The sequence below is a fragment of the Corvus kubaryi genome, unplaced genomic scaffold (assembly GCF_017639235.1).
Source record: "Corvus kubaryi isolate FWS band 111438036 unplaced genomic scaffold, C.kubaryi_AGA036_p1.0 37395, whole genome shotgun sequence".
In the NCBI taxonomy this organism is placed as follows: Eukaryota; Metazoa; Chordata; class Aves; order Passeriformes; family Corvidae; genus Corvus; species Corvus kubaryi.
Genome location: NW_024581134.1, coordinates 6,021,788 through 6,039,172, shown reverse-complemented (window position 1 = coordinate 6,039,172; position 17,385 = coordinate 6,021,788). Strand labels below are relative to the sequence as shown.

The 17,385-nt window shown below is 48.3% G+C and overlaps 1 protein-coding gene across 2 annotated transcripts in view; it reads left to right on the top strand.

The window, feature by feature from the left end:
• LOC121670076 (vascular endothelial growth factor receptor kdr-like) overlaps positions 1-17,385 on the top strand; it is a 120,762-nt gene that overhangs the window by 67,233 nt on the left and 36,144 nt on the right. For both annotated transcript variants that reach the window (XM_042039827.1, XM_042039826.1), the window contains exons 11-13: positions 1,213-1,318; positions 9,388-9,496; positions 15,726-16,019. In XM_042039827.1, coding sequence (XP_041895761.1) covers positions 1,213-1,318; positions 9,388-9,496; positions 15,726-16,019 — 509 coding nt within the window. The remainder of the gene's footprint in view (positions 1-1,212; positions 1,319-9,387; positions 9,497-15,725; positions 16,020-17,385) is intronic.

Sequence of the window (17,385 nt, the reverse complement as noted above, 5' to 3'; positions counted from 1 at the left end):
TGCCGAATTAAACCAGATCCAAACCAGTGACCTGGTGGCAGAGGACCTCACATAACCCTTGTTGCAGCTCTCTGGCTCTCTGATCTTATCAATTTCAATACAATTGCAGAGTGGCTCTACCTCTGCTGGCCCCAGGGGCAGCCTTATCTTTCTGCAGCAGAAGCTGGAGGAGGATTCCTGTGGGAAATGACACAGCCCCCATTTCCTTCTGTTGTCTGACTTCCTCTCTCTCTCTTTCTCTCCCCCCACTCTGCCTCAGCAGTGCCCTTTGAATCCCTGAGCACCAGCATTGTCCCTTAGAGCTGGGATGTGATTTACTTCCTCTGAGCTTTTCCCCTTCATCCTCGGGACAGGATTGTGCCTTGCAGGAAGTCCTTCAAGACATCTTCTAATTAGGCCCCTCTGAGAGCTGTAAACCCTCCCCTGACCCAGGGTGTTGCCCCTGTGCTTTGTGTGCCTTTGGCTGATTTATGGATGAATTTTCTGCAGCATCAGCCCTTGGTCAGCACCTATAAAAGTCCATATTCATTTTACCTCCTGAAACCCCGTGGTGGGCTCAGAGCCTTTGCTTTTCTAGGAATGAGAAGAGCTGTGTCTCTGCTTAGTTTTTCCAAGTTCAGAAAGACAGGAAAGCTTCTTGCCCTGGATGGTGCAGTTGGACCTTCCCACATGACATCTTTCACACTCTGCTCCTTGCCCATATTCCAAAATGAAGATTGATACCTGTGGAATGTGCAGCATTAAAGGAGCCTTCTGCTGTCACTATCCCAGAATTTATCCATTCCTGCTCCCTCAGCCCACACTTCCTGTTGGAAGCTGAGCACAGACAGACACTCAGCGACATCCACCTCCCTGCACTTTGGAGTGACGGGCATTAAGAATTTGGAAAGATAACTTATAATAGCCAGATTAAACTGACATGATTGAATTAGCTGTCCAGTATTTTCCATTTTCAATCTTTGGAAAGTTTTTGGGGGGGGTCCATTGCTGGTCATGAACTGATTTTGTTTGCCTCTGTCAAGGTGCTTTGTAAATAATTTTGAAGTGTTGCAAAGAAGGAATGGAGGAATTTCACAAAGAAGTAACAGATTCCAGCAGCAACAGCTTTGGGGAGTTTTTCAGACCTATGACTATAATTTAAGACTGACATTCTCTCGCTCCAACACACCTCCCTGCTTACCTTGAACACCATCTCTGCTTTTCTACCTCCAGGTGCAATCCTGAGGGGCCAAAAGTTACGGTTCGGGAGAACACGGTCGTAGGAAACAAGATCAGGAGCATTGAGAACACCCCCATGAGGCAGGGGGATAAACCAAAGGTATGTGTGGGACGATGGGGATGATGTCAGGGAATGCTCACCCCCAGCTCCTGGTTCCCAAGCTGCTGAGGGTTCTTTGCATGCTTGGAATTCCCCAGCGCTGGGATCATCTCAGATCTCTGCTGTTTACAAGTGCTGGGCTTTGGGAATGATGTCACACGGCCTGTTTAAAACTCTCCCAAGACTTTGGGGTCAAAACCCTCCGTGTCTCCCTCAGTCTTGAGAAAGTGTGAGAGTGGTTCAGTGCGAGGGGTGCTGTCATGAGCACTGATAAGGACTCTGAGTTCATTAAACACTTGGAGAGCTCTTTGTCCTGCCCCCCTTTTTCCTGTCCCCCTTTGTCCTGCCCCCTTTGTCCTGCCCTGTTTTCCCTACTCCCAGCAGCAGGAGCTGACCAAGTGTGTGTTGTGCAGCCCTGCAGGGCCACAGGTACCTGCTCTGATTTCCAGAGTGTGCAGGTCCTGGGCTGAAACCACTTCACTGGGACAAGGAAGGAGGGAAAACCTTCCTCCTACACTTCCCTGCCTGCTTCCCTGTCCAACAGCCCTGGGATCACCCTGCCTGTGTGAACTGAGAGATCCCACCAGGAATTGCCTGCTCAGTGTCCCCCAGGTGCTACTGGCTGATATCCACATGTCCATGCTGGGAATCTGCTGTGGATTCAGGGCCTCCTGGCTCTGCTGGGCTCTGGCTGGGATTACCTGTTGGACTTGCAGGGGTTGCTGGCTCCAGGAGTGGGTTTGCAGCTGCAGCTTTGGAGGTGGATGGTCCAGATGGTTCAGTGTCTGATCCTGCAAGGTGCTGGACGCTGCTGTTCAAATCCTGGTTCACCTTTGAGCATGGGATAATTCTGGAGTTACTCCTGTGCTTAAAGTTAAGCACAAAGCTAAAGTGCTCTTCTGGATTTGATCCAGACTAAATCAGCATCTGTCAGGATCAGTGCCTCAGCCATCTGCTCTTTCTCAGGGAGACTTTCCAGTTCTAAACATAATCCAAACCAGAGCTCTGAAAACATGGAGCTTGGGCTGGGAAGGAGAAAATCAGTGTTCGCCTCTCATTCCTGAGTTTTTCCATTGCTGGGAGATATTTATAAATTGAATTTATTTAGATGGCATAGTGCCCCTTAAGATCTGGCTTTAGTGTATTCTTTAAGAATTTTAGATCTTAGGTAAAAGCAGCTCTCTAAAAAGTGCTAATTATTTCTAAAAATGGAGTTTGGTGACATTTACCTTCAAAGCTTCTTCTTTTTCTAAGACTTTCTTGTTGCTTCATGGGCTGACAAGAGCTTTGAGACTCTCAGGGCTACTGTTTGTCTCCACAGATATATAGATATAGATATAGATATACAGTCTGTCTAAATACATGATCTGGTGTCCCAGAGCTTGGTCTGTGTCTTATGATCACTCTTCAAGTTCTTTCAGTCCCCATATAAAAGTGAAGGGTTTCACAATTGCTGTGGCTCAAAAAATACTTGTTGGTTGCTGAATCGTGGAAGTGAGGACCACGAGGGAACCTCCACACCAGGACCCTGTGGAGTCCTCAAAGATCTCCTTGTTCCCCAACTGCTCCTCTCTCTGCCCTGCACAGCCACCTCTGCTCCTTCTGCACTCCCCTGGCATCCCCAAGAGTTCATTTTTAGATGTGTTCTAAAGGGTTGCAGCTCAGCCTTTAACAGCCCTTTAACTTCAGCTTTTACATATTTCATGATTAAAGTTACCAGCTGCATAATTGTACAATTTATGGGATATTCATTATTTTTCTCCCTGGCTGAAAACGCAGTCTGAGGCATTTTCTATTAATTTTTATGTCCTGATTAAGAGTTATTCAAATGAATATAACTAAATTATAGGAATCTCAACATTCAGCACTTGGTCTTCCTGCTTACATTGCAGACAATTCCTGTCCTTCCCCCTTTCTGAAGCCCAAGGTTCTGTGTTAATTGGAATCTTTATAATAAAAAATATCATTTTTAAAAAAGACATTGAGGAAAAAGTCTTCAGACTTTTCCTTGAGTTTTTATCAGTCGTTATTCCCACCAGGAATGGAACAGACAGGAAACAGCCCAATCCATTCCCACCATATCCCAGCAAATAACTCATCTGCACTGACCAAGCAGATGAAATAATAAAGATGTTGGAATCTGAGCTTTCAGGAGCTGTGTTAGGAACCTGGGATTAGCTGAGGTTTGGGATTTTCCTGTGGGATTTGAGCCAGTCCCATGAGCACTGGAGTCTTGGGCAGAAGGTGGAATTCACCTGGGCTCTAGGATTTGTCAGCACCAAGAGTTCACCATTGGGAGCTGCAGCAATAAAAGCTGGTCCAGTGATATATGAAAACTTGCATTAATTGTTTAGAGCTGCTAAAAACATGGGAATAACTCCCCTGGAATCATCAGATGCAGGAAGTTGCCCAAAGCAAGCTGGCAGGGCAGCAAGCATGGGTTTTTCCAGCAAACCACTGGTGCTCTTTGATCACATGAAGTTCTTCAGACATCTCCTGACAGAAGTGCCATGTAAAATCGAGCTCTCTTGTCATCATCCTCACAATGATTATTCCATGAGTATTCCACAGACAGAGAAGTGAATTTCACCTCCTCCTGCCTTCCTAAGCCTGAGTCTCATTCCTAAGGAAAAGTGTGTGGTTATGGTTGAGGTAATGATGGGTTTCAGTGAAGTTTTGGTCCGACAGGGGTCGAGGCAGTTGCACTGGGATAGGTTCATTCTCCCTGGGGTTTTGAGCCCATGCTGAACTCACTTTGGGATTTAAAGCACTGCGTGGCTCCTCTGAATCTCCTTTTTCACACCAGGTGTAACACCCGTGACTGCAGGAATTGCCTGGCTTTTCAAGTCACAAGGAGCTAGGTTGCTATTTTATTTTCTTTCCTGTTAGCAAAATAACAAACTGGCCTGAGCTTGAGACCAGCAGAGGAGAAGAGCAAGGCTCATGCATAATTCAGTCCCACTGGGGGGTTCTTTTCATCTCTTTTCTCCCTTTCATGTCTATATGAGAGTGGCTGGGCCACGTGGACATTTCTGCTGGTGAAATTCACAACCACTCAAGAAAACTGACCCAAAAATGCCAAGTTTAGCCCTCCTGAAGGAACAAAAAGACTACACTAGAGCAGTGGGATGTGTGTGGTGAAAAGTGTGTGAGCAGCTCAGCCAGGCTGTTCAAATCTGTCACTTCAGGAAGCTCCTCCAGCCCTGTCATGCCAGGCTGTGCCAGGGAAGGGGCACAGCCACAGGGACGGGGTTGGGACACAGCAGCACCCCCTGGGAGACCAGCCCGGGTGTTTCAGGCACTGCCCAGGCACAGGAGCACATGGCACTGTCCTTGGTGGGTCTGGTGAGAGCCTGGCCAGCAGCAGGGACGTCAGAACTGGCTCTTTGTCTTCCCTGGCTCCTGAATTCCAGAGCTGCCGTCACTGGAGGAAGGAGCAGGGGGTGGTAATTGCTCAGGGCTAGCCAGGATTTACCCACCTGCTCCAGGTGAGCAGTCCCTCCACGCCACAATTCCTCCAGAAGCACCTCAAACCTCCAGTCTGCCCAGTTCCCAGCCCAGTCCAGCACCTTTCCTGACTGCACAGCTCTGCTCACCCTGAGGAAGGCACTGGCTGCTCCCCTTTCCCAGGGAGAGAAACACCCCCTGCCAGAGGTGGGAGCAAAGCTGCAAGTCCTCAGCCAGCTCCCAGACTTCTCTTATCACTCGTCCTCAGTCCATCCTTTAGCGTGTTTTGAGTGAATGAACTCGGATCCTGGATCAGGATTGTCAGGCTCTGCAAACAAGTGTTATTGTGTGCCACTCAAGTGGATGGATTAGGAGCGAGTTGAATGTTTTCTGTGCAGGGTCCCTGGTGAAGTTCCTATAATTCCATCTCCCTGTAGCCACCTCCAGCCCAGCTCTGCCAGAGTCAGACAGCTGAGAAGTTTTCCACTGATGTTTTCCCCTCCTCATCCTCGCCCACGGGCAGCTAACGAAGTGAAAGAGGAAGAATTGGTAATTAAAGCTCTCGGAGGGAGGGATTAGACAAAGCAAAGAGAAAGCAAGGAATAACAAGAGATATTAATTCATGCTGGCTCCAGCTTAAAAAAGGTCTCGTTGCTCTGTCCTTACTACAAGATGTCTTAAAACACTCATGGTGCACGGCTGGGGAATGTTATTTGGCTGCTTCTAAAATAAGTTATTTTTATCAGTTCAGGAACATTACATATGGACTTTATTGAACTCTCCCATTAGGAGTTTTCCCAGCAGCAAGCTCTATTTACTTGTCAGAGCTGTTCTTCAGAGATCAGTCATTTTATTCCTTTGCTTATTGAGTTTTAAACTTAGTTTATTCTTTCCTAGTAATTATTTATTAGCTAATAATCCCTTCCTCGGGCTCACAGTATTGGGTGGCCTTTGGGTTAAGAAATAGGAAATGGAGCCCTTAATTCCAAATCCAACCCAGGCAGTCCAGACTGGGATGTGTGGTGTTTGGTGTGCAGTGAGCTGCCAGGATCCCATCCAGCTCCCACTAGGAAGATGTCTAGACACTACATGCCAATAATTTGTTATTAATTAGCCTGGTCCCAGTGCTGCCTGCACAGAAGCTGAGGCTGGGACAGCCACCTGTGGCTGCAGCATGTTGGCAGCTGGGGACGTGGCAGGGGAACTGGAAACTGCACATTTCCAGGCTGTAAATAGTTCATTAATGGTATTTTCAGTGCAGAGACACAAAGTTTTAGGGCAATTACAGCATCATTATTCAGCTTAGCAGAGAGTGCTGCGCTCTGGGTTTTCTGGGTAGAAGGCAAGAGAAGCAGCTGTGGGGTGAGCCCTGCCTTGATTGTGCAATCCCAGAGGGTTTGGGGTGTGAGGGACTTAGAGACCATCCAGTGCCACCCCTGCCCTGGGCAGGGACACCTCCCACTGTCCCAGGCTGCTCCCAGCCCCAATGTCCAGCCTGGCCTTGGGCACTGCCAGGGATCCAGGGGCAGCCCCAGCTGCTCTGGGCACCCTGTGCCAGGGCCTGCCCACCCTCCCAGGGAACAATTCCTGCCCAATCTCCCATCCAGCCCTGCCCTCTGGCACTGGAAGCCATTCCCTGTGTCCTGGCCCTCCATGCCTTGGCCCCAGTCCCTCTGCAGCTCTCCTGGAGCCCCTTTAGGCCCTGCCAGGGGCTCTGAGGTGTCCCTGGATCCTTCCCTTCTCCAGGTGAACATTCCCAGCTCTCTCAGCCTGGCTCAACAGCAGAGGGGCTCCAGCCCTGGGAGCAGCTCTGTGGTCCCTCCGGACTCATTCCAACATGTCTCAAGCTTTTCTACCCTGGCTCTGATTCCAGGAGTGGAAAATGCTTCTCCAGGTGCATGGACTAAGCACACACAGGAATATTCCCTCAGAATTTTTCCACTGTCTACTAAAGGTCCTCAGATTCTGGGATTGTGCCCCTGCAGAGAGCAACAGTTTGCACTGTTAACAATGGGAGAAGATCCCTGAGTTTGGGTGCTCAAGTTCAAACCAGTTTTTCATTAGGGATGGCATTTAGAAGAACAAAATCCTTATCCCAACCTGCCACTATGACCAAATACTCACAAATTTCAAATTTCAACTACCAAACCTATCAGGATTAGGTTAATTTGACCACTGAGAACTTTATTTCAGATGTTGGAAAGATAACTGGGCTGTCAGGCTCAGGGATTTACCCAGGAGCACACAGCTGGAGTGAAATAATGATTCACAGTCTTTCCAAGGGATTCATCTTACAAGATAATCACTCAAAATCCTGAATTGCCAGCTCTGGGATCACATGAAGATCTCTGCTGGATGCTGCTGGTTTAAAAGTCACAATCTGGAGGGCTCTGGGAGGTGCCAGTTCAGGGCCAAGTCAGGAAAGTGCCTTGTCTGTGGTGCTTAGGAGTGTAACGAGCTGGTATCCAAGTGCACGACAACGACTGGAGCATCCAAACAAGAAAATTACTTTCTCTCTATCCCTCAGTAGTTTTTTTCCCCCAAGAATTTGTCCCCAGATTGTTTCCCACTGTCATTTACCATCTTTTTCACCTTCATATCTAGACAAGACTGAGATTAGCCCCAGTGAGGTCTCAGGATAGCTATTTGCTCTTTTTTTTTGGTTTTCCCACTGCCCCACCAGACCTTTCCTGAGTTATGGAGCTGGAGATGTCAGCATCTGTGTGTGTGTGTGCTCATGAGCGTTTACCTCTGGGCCACCAAGCAGCTTGAGGCATTGCATCAGTGTTTAGAAGAGCCCCAGTGTCACCCCGAACATTTTGGACATGTCCCAAAATGGATATTTTATGATTCTGACTGGCTCTACAGCGTTATCCTCCACTTCCCAGCTAGAGCTGTCACTTAGGAAGACTAACTGCTGTTAAAAAGCTGTCCAAATGTATCCCCTCCTGTCCTCAGCATGGACATTTACATTGGCTTTTCCCAAACATGAAATCCTCAGATCCATGAGAACAAAGATGTTGGTCCTGATTCAGCAGGAATTCCAAAGGCAGTGGCTGCTGCTCAGGGCTCTGAACATGTGCTTGTTCACAGCCTGTGGCATCGGGCCACTGCTCCAGGACAGCACCAGGAGGAGGAGCAGGCTGCTTTTATGGCCAGGCTGCTTTTATAGCCAAGGCAGAGCTGTTTTCACATCATAAATCGCTCAGGAGTGCACAGCTCTTTCTGTGGTAGACACCAGAGGGAGCTGGGTTTGCTGCTCTCCTTTTTCACCCCTAAATTTGGGGGTTCCCCGTTCTTGTGTTTGGTGCCCATGAAAAGTAAAGCCTTTTCCACTCACCCCTTACTCTGCTGAAAATGCTCACCATTAGAATGTCAAATGCACATGGGATCAAAACCTTTGGAACTCATTTCCCTGCGGGATTTAAAGTGCCAGATCTCAGCAAATCTTAAATAACTCAGAAAATACATCCCACACAGCTATAGACACACTCATGGGGCAGCTTTAGGCAGGGCAAAGGAATGTCTTGTGCGAATTTAGTTTAGGATATTAAAAAGAAAGTCCAGAGATGCTTCTGTGCACTTCAAAGAGCTCTCTGGAGATAAGGACAAAGGGCCAGAGGGTGTTATAAGTTTTGATTCTCAAAGGCCTTAGAGAGGATGGCAAAGAAAGTCATATTTGTTCCAAATGTGAGGGCTCAGAGCTCCTCAGGTGAATGGCTGCAGGGGAAGCAGAGCAATCCTGCAAGAACATCTCTGTCTTGGTGGGTCAGGCCCAGTTTTCCTGCTAAGTCCAAAGGAATACAAGGAATAATTAAAGCCACAGCCTGTGGATATTCCTGTGTGAGCCTGAGAGGGACAGGGCAGTGCTACGTGGCTGGGCCTCACCAGCGAGAGCCTTGGGAGGTTTAAGGAACACAGGTTCTTGAGGACATGTTTGAGTTCAGCCCCAGCAGTAACAGAACCACCTCCTTTTCCCATGGGGTGAAGCTCAGGACAAGTGCTCCTTCCTCCTCCCTGATCCTCCCTTTCTGCATTTGCCAAGTGTTGCAGCACTGGCAGCTTCTCCAGAGCTTCCTGCCTTGCTGAATGAGTCCTGTGTGGCTCCAAGGAACAGTCTTGGAATCAAGGGACTCCCAGGCCATGCTCTTCCCTCCCTTCTCCGAGGGGAAAAGCAAAATCCTGCAATACTCTTTGTACCACATCCATAGGAATCACCTGCTTCCCATGCAAACGTGGATATTCCCCACATACCCCAGAGCTGAAAGGCAGGAAAGAGAATAGATGGATGTGGGACTGTGTTTGGATGGATCCTCCAAGCTCCTCAGTTCAGCTTCTTGCTGATGTTGTCACACAAAGACCTTGGCAGTGTCTTGAAGGAGGACTTTGCTTTTCATGGGTGAGACGGGGAAAAAAGGAAGGGGAAGGTTTAGGATTGAGGAGGGAAGAGAATCAGCTGGGTCGAGATGATGTGAGACAAAAACCAAGTAGGAGCACTTGTCTGGGACCTTCACCTGTTATTAAATAGAAACAGCTTTCTTAACAGTTTTTCTACCCTCCCACACACTCTGCCAGGGCTGCCCCACCCTCAGAGCCAGTCCTTGTTCTCTGTTTCCTGGCAGATCGTGAGCACCCTCACCACGGAGAACAGCAGCGCCTCGGGGCTCTATTACTGCGTGGCTTCCAACAAGGTGGGCGAGGAGGAGCGGAGCATCGAGTTCTACGTGTCAGGTAAACAACAGAAACACCACACCAAGGCAGAGGCTGCTGCTCTGATTTCCCTGGAAGTCTGACGGGGCTGGTGAGCGCTGGTTCAGACTCCTGGCCATCTCTGTGTGTTGTGTTTTGGAGCACTCCCAATCCAGCAATCCCAGGCTCCTCACCCCACACAAGGCAGGATCCAGCTCAGTTGCACATGTCCAGCATCAGACCCGATGTCCCTTTGCCCTTTCCAGATGCAGCTGCAGCCCCAAGTCCCTCTCTCTGTGTCTTAAAGCAACACTGGTGACATTTGAGTGCTGTCCTTGGGAAACCTCTGGCAAAGCTGAGGCCTTTGTGGTCTTCCAGAGGGCTGGAGCCTCTCCCTGAGCCAGGGGAAAGGTTGGTCTCCAAGGAAATCAGCAGCCACAGCAAAGGTGAGCAAGGCCAGGATCCAGCCCCGTCCTGGGCTGGTTGCACAGTGACACTGGAGCCCTGCCTGGGCCATTGGCCTTCGCAGTGCCCTTTTGCAGGGAGGAGGTTCTCCAAAGAACACAAATCCAAACAAATATCTGCTTAACCTTTCAACACAGGAATTCTTTAGGAGTGAGATCAAGATCTACATAACTCTTTCAGCAGAGATGGCAGCTCAAAAAGAGAGGAGAGTCCAGGGGCAGCCTTGTTCAAGTGCTCACCCAGAACAAAACTGGAACATTTCTGCACTCACTTTCTGCATGAGTGGATGTTGGCTGGCAGGATTTGCATCAAAATATCGATTTTTAGGACAAAGAGTGCAGAAAGTAAATGTCTGATTCTCACTGCTTGGTTCCTTGTCCGTGGAGAAAGTTGGGAGGGCAGAGCTCGCTCGTGGCAGGGATCTCTCTTCCCTCCTGGATTGTTTGACTCCATTGCTCCAAAGGAATCCAGCACCTTTCAAACCCTGCTGTCCAAAAAGGGCTCACCAAACACTGTTCCCATTGGTGTTACACACAAGTGCCAGGAGGAGAAATGCCATCCAACAATAACGAAGCTGGTGCTATGCAGGGAAAGGTTTCACCTCCAGTAGAGCTCCTTTGTGCTGCCCCAATGGGGGCAGGAGAGGCTTTCAGCCTCCAAAAGATATTTCCCAAAGCTCTAACTCTTACTTACTTAGGAAAATGCCCTTCAAGGTGCACTTTGGGGAGATACAGCTTAGATATCAGAGGTCTCCAACATGTCCAAGGCAGGCTGAAGACCAGCTATTAATTTTACACCTCACCACTTCCGAGTGTTGAGTGTCCTGCTGGGAATTCTTCCAGCTGTTATGTCCGGGTGGGTTACCCAAGCTCTTCACAGAACTCCCACATTTGGTGACTAAACCCAAAGCTGCAGCAACTCAATAAGCCACAAGGATAAGGTCAGATCCAAAGGGTTGGATCATCCCATGCACCTTGCACAACTCTGGTTTATTTTAGGAATAAAGATATGTAGGGGTTTTTTCCACCCACAGTGAGCTAATATTCCAATTTTTTTTTTTTTTTTAACATCCATCTAGCAATGCTTTGAGACACAAGTGTTTTAATCATGCAGTTTTAATTATGAAGGAAATGAATCACTGGGTGAAATTACTGAAATGGTTCTGGTGGGAATGTTTCCACCAAAGCAGACCAGGAGGTGCACAGGGCTTGGCAAGACAGGCTTATTCCAGCCTGTGAAGGGGAAACTGGGAGTCTGTGCTGTTCCGGGGAAGAGGCAGATGCTGACCGAGCATGACTGGCTTTTGGAAGGGCTGTATTTAAAAATAGTGTTTCTGGATTAGAAAGGAATGAAAACTTTCTAAATGTGGCCATCCTGGTGCTAAAGTGGGTCATGCTGCAGCAGTAAAACAGCAGCAGTGACCTGAGGCTGGATTCCTCCACAGGAGAGTCCTCTCTGAGTGTTGCTCCAGCAGGGCCAGGCTGTGGGGACAGTTCTGCAGGTTGTCCTCACAGCTGGAACAGCTGGAGCAGGCTCCAGGTTACTCCCCCCAGGAGTTTTCTCCTGTCTCAATGTTGAGGGACATGTGAGGTTCCAGACAGAGGAAGACCAACAGCACAAGGCTCTAACTTGGTCACTTTCTGAATGTGAGGGGGCTCATTCTGGGCAGGTTGAGCCTGAAGGCTGAGCTGAAGGCTGCGCTAGAGCCTGAGAGCACACGAGCAACACGTGGGACTTTGGGACATCTGGGAAATGTCTGTAGCATTTCACAGCTCTCTGCAAAGCAGCTGCAAGTTGTGGCACCCCACAATGAATTCAGCAATTTGTTGATTTTAAAGAGCTTCTCTCCCATTATCTCCTACCAATCAATGACCTGGGGCTCCCTGAGCTGCTGTCAAACCTTTTGGCTGAACTGGGCTGAACTCACTTCTCCCTGGTAAGAAACCTGAAGGTGATACAGAGGCTCAACTCCCTCAAACCCCTGTTCCACTGGGGCAGGGTTGAGATGTTTTCCCAGGCCATGGCAGAGTGTTCCAGGGATACTTCCTCAGGTGCTGTCCAGGCTGCTCTCTGGGAATGTGCTCACTTCAGTCTGATGTTTTCACCACCACCACCTTCATTTCAGAAAAATTAATTTATCCCTGTGGAATAATTGTCAGCAACCATTTTGTTCTTCCACTGCAGAGCCCCCACAAAAACTCCCACGGACACCAGAAATAGCACTGGGCTCTATTTTTAAATAATTTCTCTGCCAGCAGAGTTCATTTCATGAAGGGTCGGCAGGGTTTGGAGATCACTCAGAATCCAAACCTTATAAGGGGTCCAGCGTGATGAGAAATCTCCTCATGCAGTGACAGCCCCTCCTGCAGATGTCCTGACTGTCACTGTCCCTCTGCAGCCCTCTGGAGTCTCTCCTAAAGGGATTTGTTCTCCATCGTGCTCTGGCCTAACTCTTGTTCCAGGATTTTTGTTTTGTCTCAATCCAATCAAGATCTGACCCTGCCTGCCGTTCCCACCACTGCTCTGACTCCAGAGCTCCCGTTTAAGCCCTGGCTGAGCCAGCAGATGCTCAGAAATGTCATTGTCCACCTCCAGCTCCAAAGGACATTCCAGGCAGGCTGCAAACTCCCCAGTGCAGTGAAAAGCTGCCCTGGTGTCTCCTGCAGGGATTCTCTGCCATGAGCAAGTGGAATTTCCCTTCTAATCTCTGCTCTGCACCTTGGAGAGGGCAGCTCTATAGGGCTGCAGGTCCAGAGTAAATCAAATTCCAGCCTTTGTCTGACTGCACTACATTCAGCAAAGTGGGATCCCACCCCTCTGAAAACTCTGACTGTTCTGGGAATATAAATGAATTATGATAAGAACAACAAATAATAACCAAAGCCCTTTTTTCAAGGGTTTATCTGATTGCCAAAACAACTGAGAAAAATGGAGTTAAAGATTTCTACCCGAAAGAAAATATTGCATTTCCAGCAGGAGATAAAAATCTGCTCTCAGATAGCAGAACAATGGATGAGCTATGCTGTTCTAGGAGTTTGTGCCACTCCAAACTGCTCATTGCCGACGTGTTGACAGGATTGCTGACAAGCAGCACCGTTCCACATAGTGGGGCTCACCCTTCCCTACATCCCTGTTCCTGAGGGCACCCCCCCTGCCAGGCCCAGGGCTGGAATTTGGGTACGAGCAGAAGTTTTGAATTACACAGATTATTGTGCAAAGCACAGGAAATTAAAACCAATTAATTCCTTTTAAATACAAATGGAGACAGACTTGCCTTTGATTTATGCTGCCTTTTTACCTCCACCCCCCTCCCCGATGGCTTCTTTCCCTCTTTTGCCCTGGAATCCAGCAAGGTGGAGAGGGAAATTCGCAGCTACTATGCTGTAACACAAAACCAAAGACAAATGTTTGGTGACTGCTGATAAAAGGGAAAAGGCCCCCGTGGTGCATTCTTTTAGCCAACTTATTAGGAGCCTTCTAAAACACGGTATCTGTTCAGAGGGAGGAAGTTAATCACTGCTCAGGTTCAGGATTATGTAAGCAAAGCTGTCTGAGGGATGAACTGACTTATAATGTGCTCTCCAAGCTGCACTCACTCCCCTGATAATCCAGGTAGGAGGAGAAAAGAGAGAGAAGAGCAAAGAAAGAGAGAAGAGAGCAACTTTTTTTTTTTCCCCCTGTCTTTTTCCTTCCACTGCAATGAAAATCAATGAATATTCTATTGGAGCTGAAAGAGCTGCTTGAAAGGCAAACAAGATGGGAGAGAATAGCACAGGTTCTGGCTAAAAATATTCAAAATGCTAAATAAAAAATGTCAGAAGAAGGAATGATAAGAAAAACAAGCCAGGTCTCTGCTCCCAGAATGTTAAGTTGGTAGAAAAAAAACCTGGCAACTTCCAAGTCCAGCAGCAAAGCAAAACTATGGAGCATCCTTCCCAACTCAGGGCTTGGGAATGGACACATCCCATTCATTGGGAATTTGCACCCAAATGCTCCAGCCCAAGCTGTGCCATGCCCAAGGTAGCACCTTGTGCCAAGGGATGCAGCACTTGTCCCCTGTTTTGAGAGATTCAGGAGATGCTGAAACGCTGCTCGTGCCACATCCCATTTTTTTCCCTGGCTCTCCATTTTCCCGTTTCGAGAGGTTTTGGTGGCCTCAGACATTCCCCCTGTGTTGACAAGCAGCAGTTGGACATGTTGGAAGCACAGGACATGAGGAGTGAGGAGTGGATGTGTTACACAAGGCAGCCTGAGCACACAGTTGGCACCAAGAGAGAGCAACTGAGCCTAACAACACCCTGCAGAGAGCAAACTGCAACGCCAGGACGAGGAAAGAAGAGAAAAATAACAATTTCCAGAGCTGTGGCCTGAGGGGTTCTCTTCTCTTTTTGGATCTTTTGTGAAGCATTTCTGGTGCCAGTCTTTAAAAACCATGAAGCAAAAGCTCATGGGTTCTACTCTAGGCGACTCGTGAAGAAGAGAGACTTTTAATCACATCTGAAAGCTCCTCCAGGGCTCTGTATTTTATAGAATATATGGTTTATTATAAGGCAGATTGGTTATTTCAGCAGCCTCACTCTTTGTGCTCAACTTCAGCTTCTGCAGAACCTTTTGTAGTGGAGCCCCTGGCCGAATTCCAGGTGGAATTTGCAGATGGCAGGTGCAGTGCACGCTTGTTCTGCTTTAACTTCTGTCCCTCTCAAAGTCCCACCCAGCTCATCCTGGCTTGAGGAAGCATCTCATCAACAGCTTGGCTCTGAATAATCTCTCAGACTTAGGGCAAACCTGTTCCTGTTCAGAAGGTGGCCCAGAGTGAGCCCTCCCAAGGTGTCCTGTCCCTGGTAACATTGATAAGAGGTTCCTCAGAACTCTCAGCTGCTTAAAAATCCTGACCTAACAGACAGCAGAATAATTCCAGGTCACTGTGGTTATCCATGAGCTTTCATTCAGGTGGACAGGTCCCTAAAATCAACAAAATCAAAAGGGAATAGAGTATCTTCCAGCCGAAATTTATTTGCAGGTCTCTGGTAGCTCCTGCAGGAATGTGTCTGCAGGGCAGGCTCTGGCCTTCCACTCAGTTTTTCTTGTTTTCAAATGGATTCAGTTCACCACTTCAGGAAAACTGTTGTGGTTTTTTTTTCTGGAGTGAAAAGTTACTAAAAATATAGCAAGAAACAGCTCACTCTTTCGTGGCTAGGTCGGAGTCATGACTGTTAAGTTTAGTCATGACTAAACTTAAGGGCTTCAAGGACTTGGACATCATTAGATCAGTTAATCCAGCAGTGATCAAGTAAATATCCACCAAGGCACAGGTGATGAAAATAAATATTGGCACAGTTGGAATAAGAGAGAGTTGAGGAGACTGCTCAGTGGGGAAGAAGGTGTTGCTCCTGAGGAATGGGAATGGATTCTTTATTCCTCTGCAATTAATACTTTCCAGCCCTGATTGCAGATAGAGAGGGAAGAGCTCCCAAACACATTTATCTGCCTGGAGAGAAACAGCTGCTGATTAAACTCTCTCAGTCCATTAACTCCTTCTATTTATAAGCTTTCAATTCATTACTTGGAGATGGGATGATTTAGGATGCTGAGGGCTGGACTAGCACAGGTCAGCACTGGGCAGTGAGAGCGACCTTCACTTCCCTAATTCCCAGCTCCAGTGCCTGTTTCCACGTGCAAGCGTATCCCTCATTAAACCTGGCTCCTTCCATTACCGCTGGAAATTTGACCCCCCAAGTAGCAGCCAGGCAGCCAAAGATCTTCTCAGCTGGGATTCAATACCAAACCCGTTTTCCCTTCCTCCTAGATGTGCCCTCTGGGTTGCAAACAGCCTCCCAAGTGACGGCCATCGTGGGGAATGACGTGCAGCTGACCTGCCGGGCCTCCAAGTACATCTACACCCACCTGGCCTGGTACTACCCCTCCTCAGAGCCGGCTCCCAGCCTCTCTGTGGTCAGGAAAATGGACAAATATTCCATCTCTTTGACCCTGCTCATTCCCAACGTCACGAGGGAGCAGAGTGGCCTCTACAGGTGCCGAGCCCAGAACCAGCACAACAGCACGGACACGCTGGAGCAGCACAGCCAGCTCCTGGTCAGAGGTACGTGCCGGGGGAGAGTGGCACTGGGACCTGTCCTAATAAATGCTTTGGGTCCTGCTTTGATTTGATTTTGGTATTTACTCCGTGTGGATTGACAGCCTGACATGGATAACACTCACCCAGCCACTGCTGGGTTTGGATAAAATATTTGAAATCACATAAAGGTGATTTTCAGCAGAATTTCATCTTCCCAACTCCATGCTGGGTGCACATTTAGAGTTGACCGAGGACAAAAGGCATCACCCACCATTTACTGACAGCACAACTGTAACTTGGGATGCTCACCCAGATCTGTATGACTTTGGCACCCACTCTCAGCTGCCAGGATGAGATACCTGAGTAGATTTGGACCCAGCAGATCCCAAATGTCCCTGGGCAAGTGGCATGTGCCTTTTATTCTGGGTAAGAGGGATGCACTTTGTTATAATAATTAATTTCTTACTTATACCCAAGCCCTCAACTCTTTTATTTCCCCAAGATCCTCCAGCCTGGTTCTGTTGGCTATAATACAAAGGGCAGGACATTTCTCACCCAGGTATTAGGTAGTGATGATGGTTTGGCTGGTCCCCACAGCACCAGTGCCACCTGTGAGCATCCCCTGCCGTGAGGCACTGGCCTTGCTCTGCACTCTGCCTTCAGGCACTTCCCTTTCCTCTCCCCTGGCAGATATTTTTATGCAGTCAGTCAGATTTCCACCTACACACACACCTACACAGCTGGGCTATGGGAAAAACCCAGCTGGACTGGGAATACATCCATGGAGAACTGGAATCAGGCTCTCATTCTTCTGAGAATGACTGGGTCTTTTATTTGTCTGGCACGTGTCAGGCAATTCTTGTGGAGAACACATGTGGAAATGCCCCTCCAAACCTGCCTTCCCTCCCCATTCAAACAAGGTCTTTGCAATGTTCTAATACCCCTCAGCTTCTGTCCTTCCTGCAGGTTTGGGGTATTTTTTATGCTGTGCTTGTGATTTTATTCATTGCTGTCCTGCACCTTTTATAAATGAACATAAAGTGGGGGTTACCATGGTTGTAATAAGGAGAAAACTGCACTCCTGATGGAGGATATAAAGCCTTTAGAATTGTTTCCTCTTTGCCTCCTCCTTTCTCTTTTTTTGTCTTCACTCTGCGTGTGCACCTCCTACTCCCTGTCCTTCGTTTTCTTCGGAGGATGAGGAGTTGGAGCTGCAGCCAAACTTAAGCTTAGGCAGTGTGAAAATAAACCAAATCAACTCCCCCACTCCTCCCAGAACCTTTGGGGGATTTTTGATCAACTGATCAACCAAACCTTTGCCACACCCAGCCCCGAGAGGCCATGCAAGGAGGGGTGGTGAGGTGAGGGAGGTGCCTCCCCAGAGCTGACT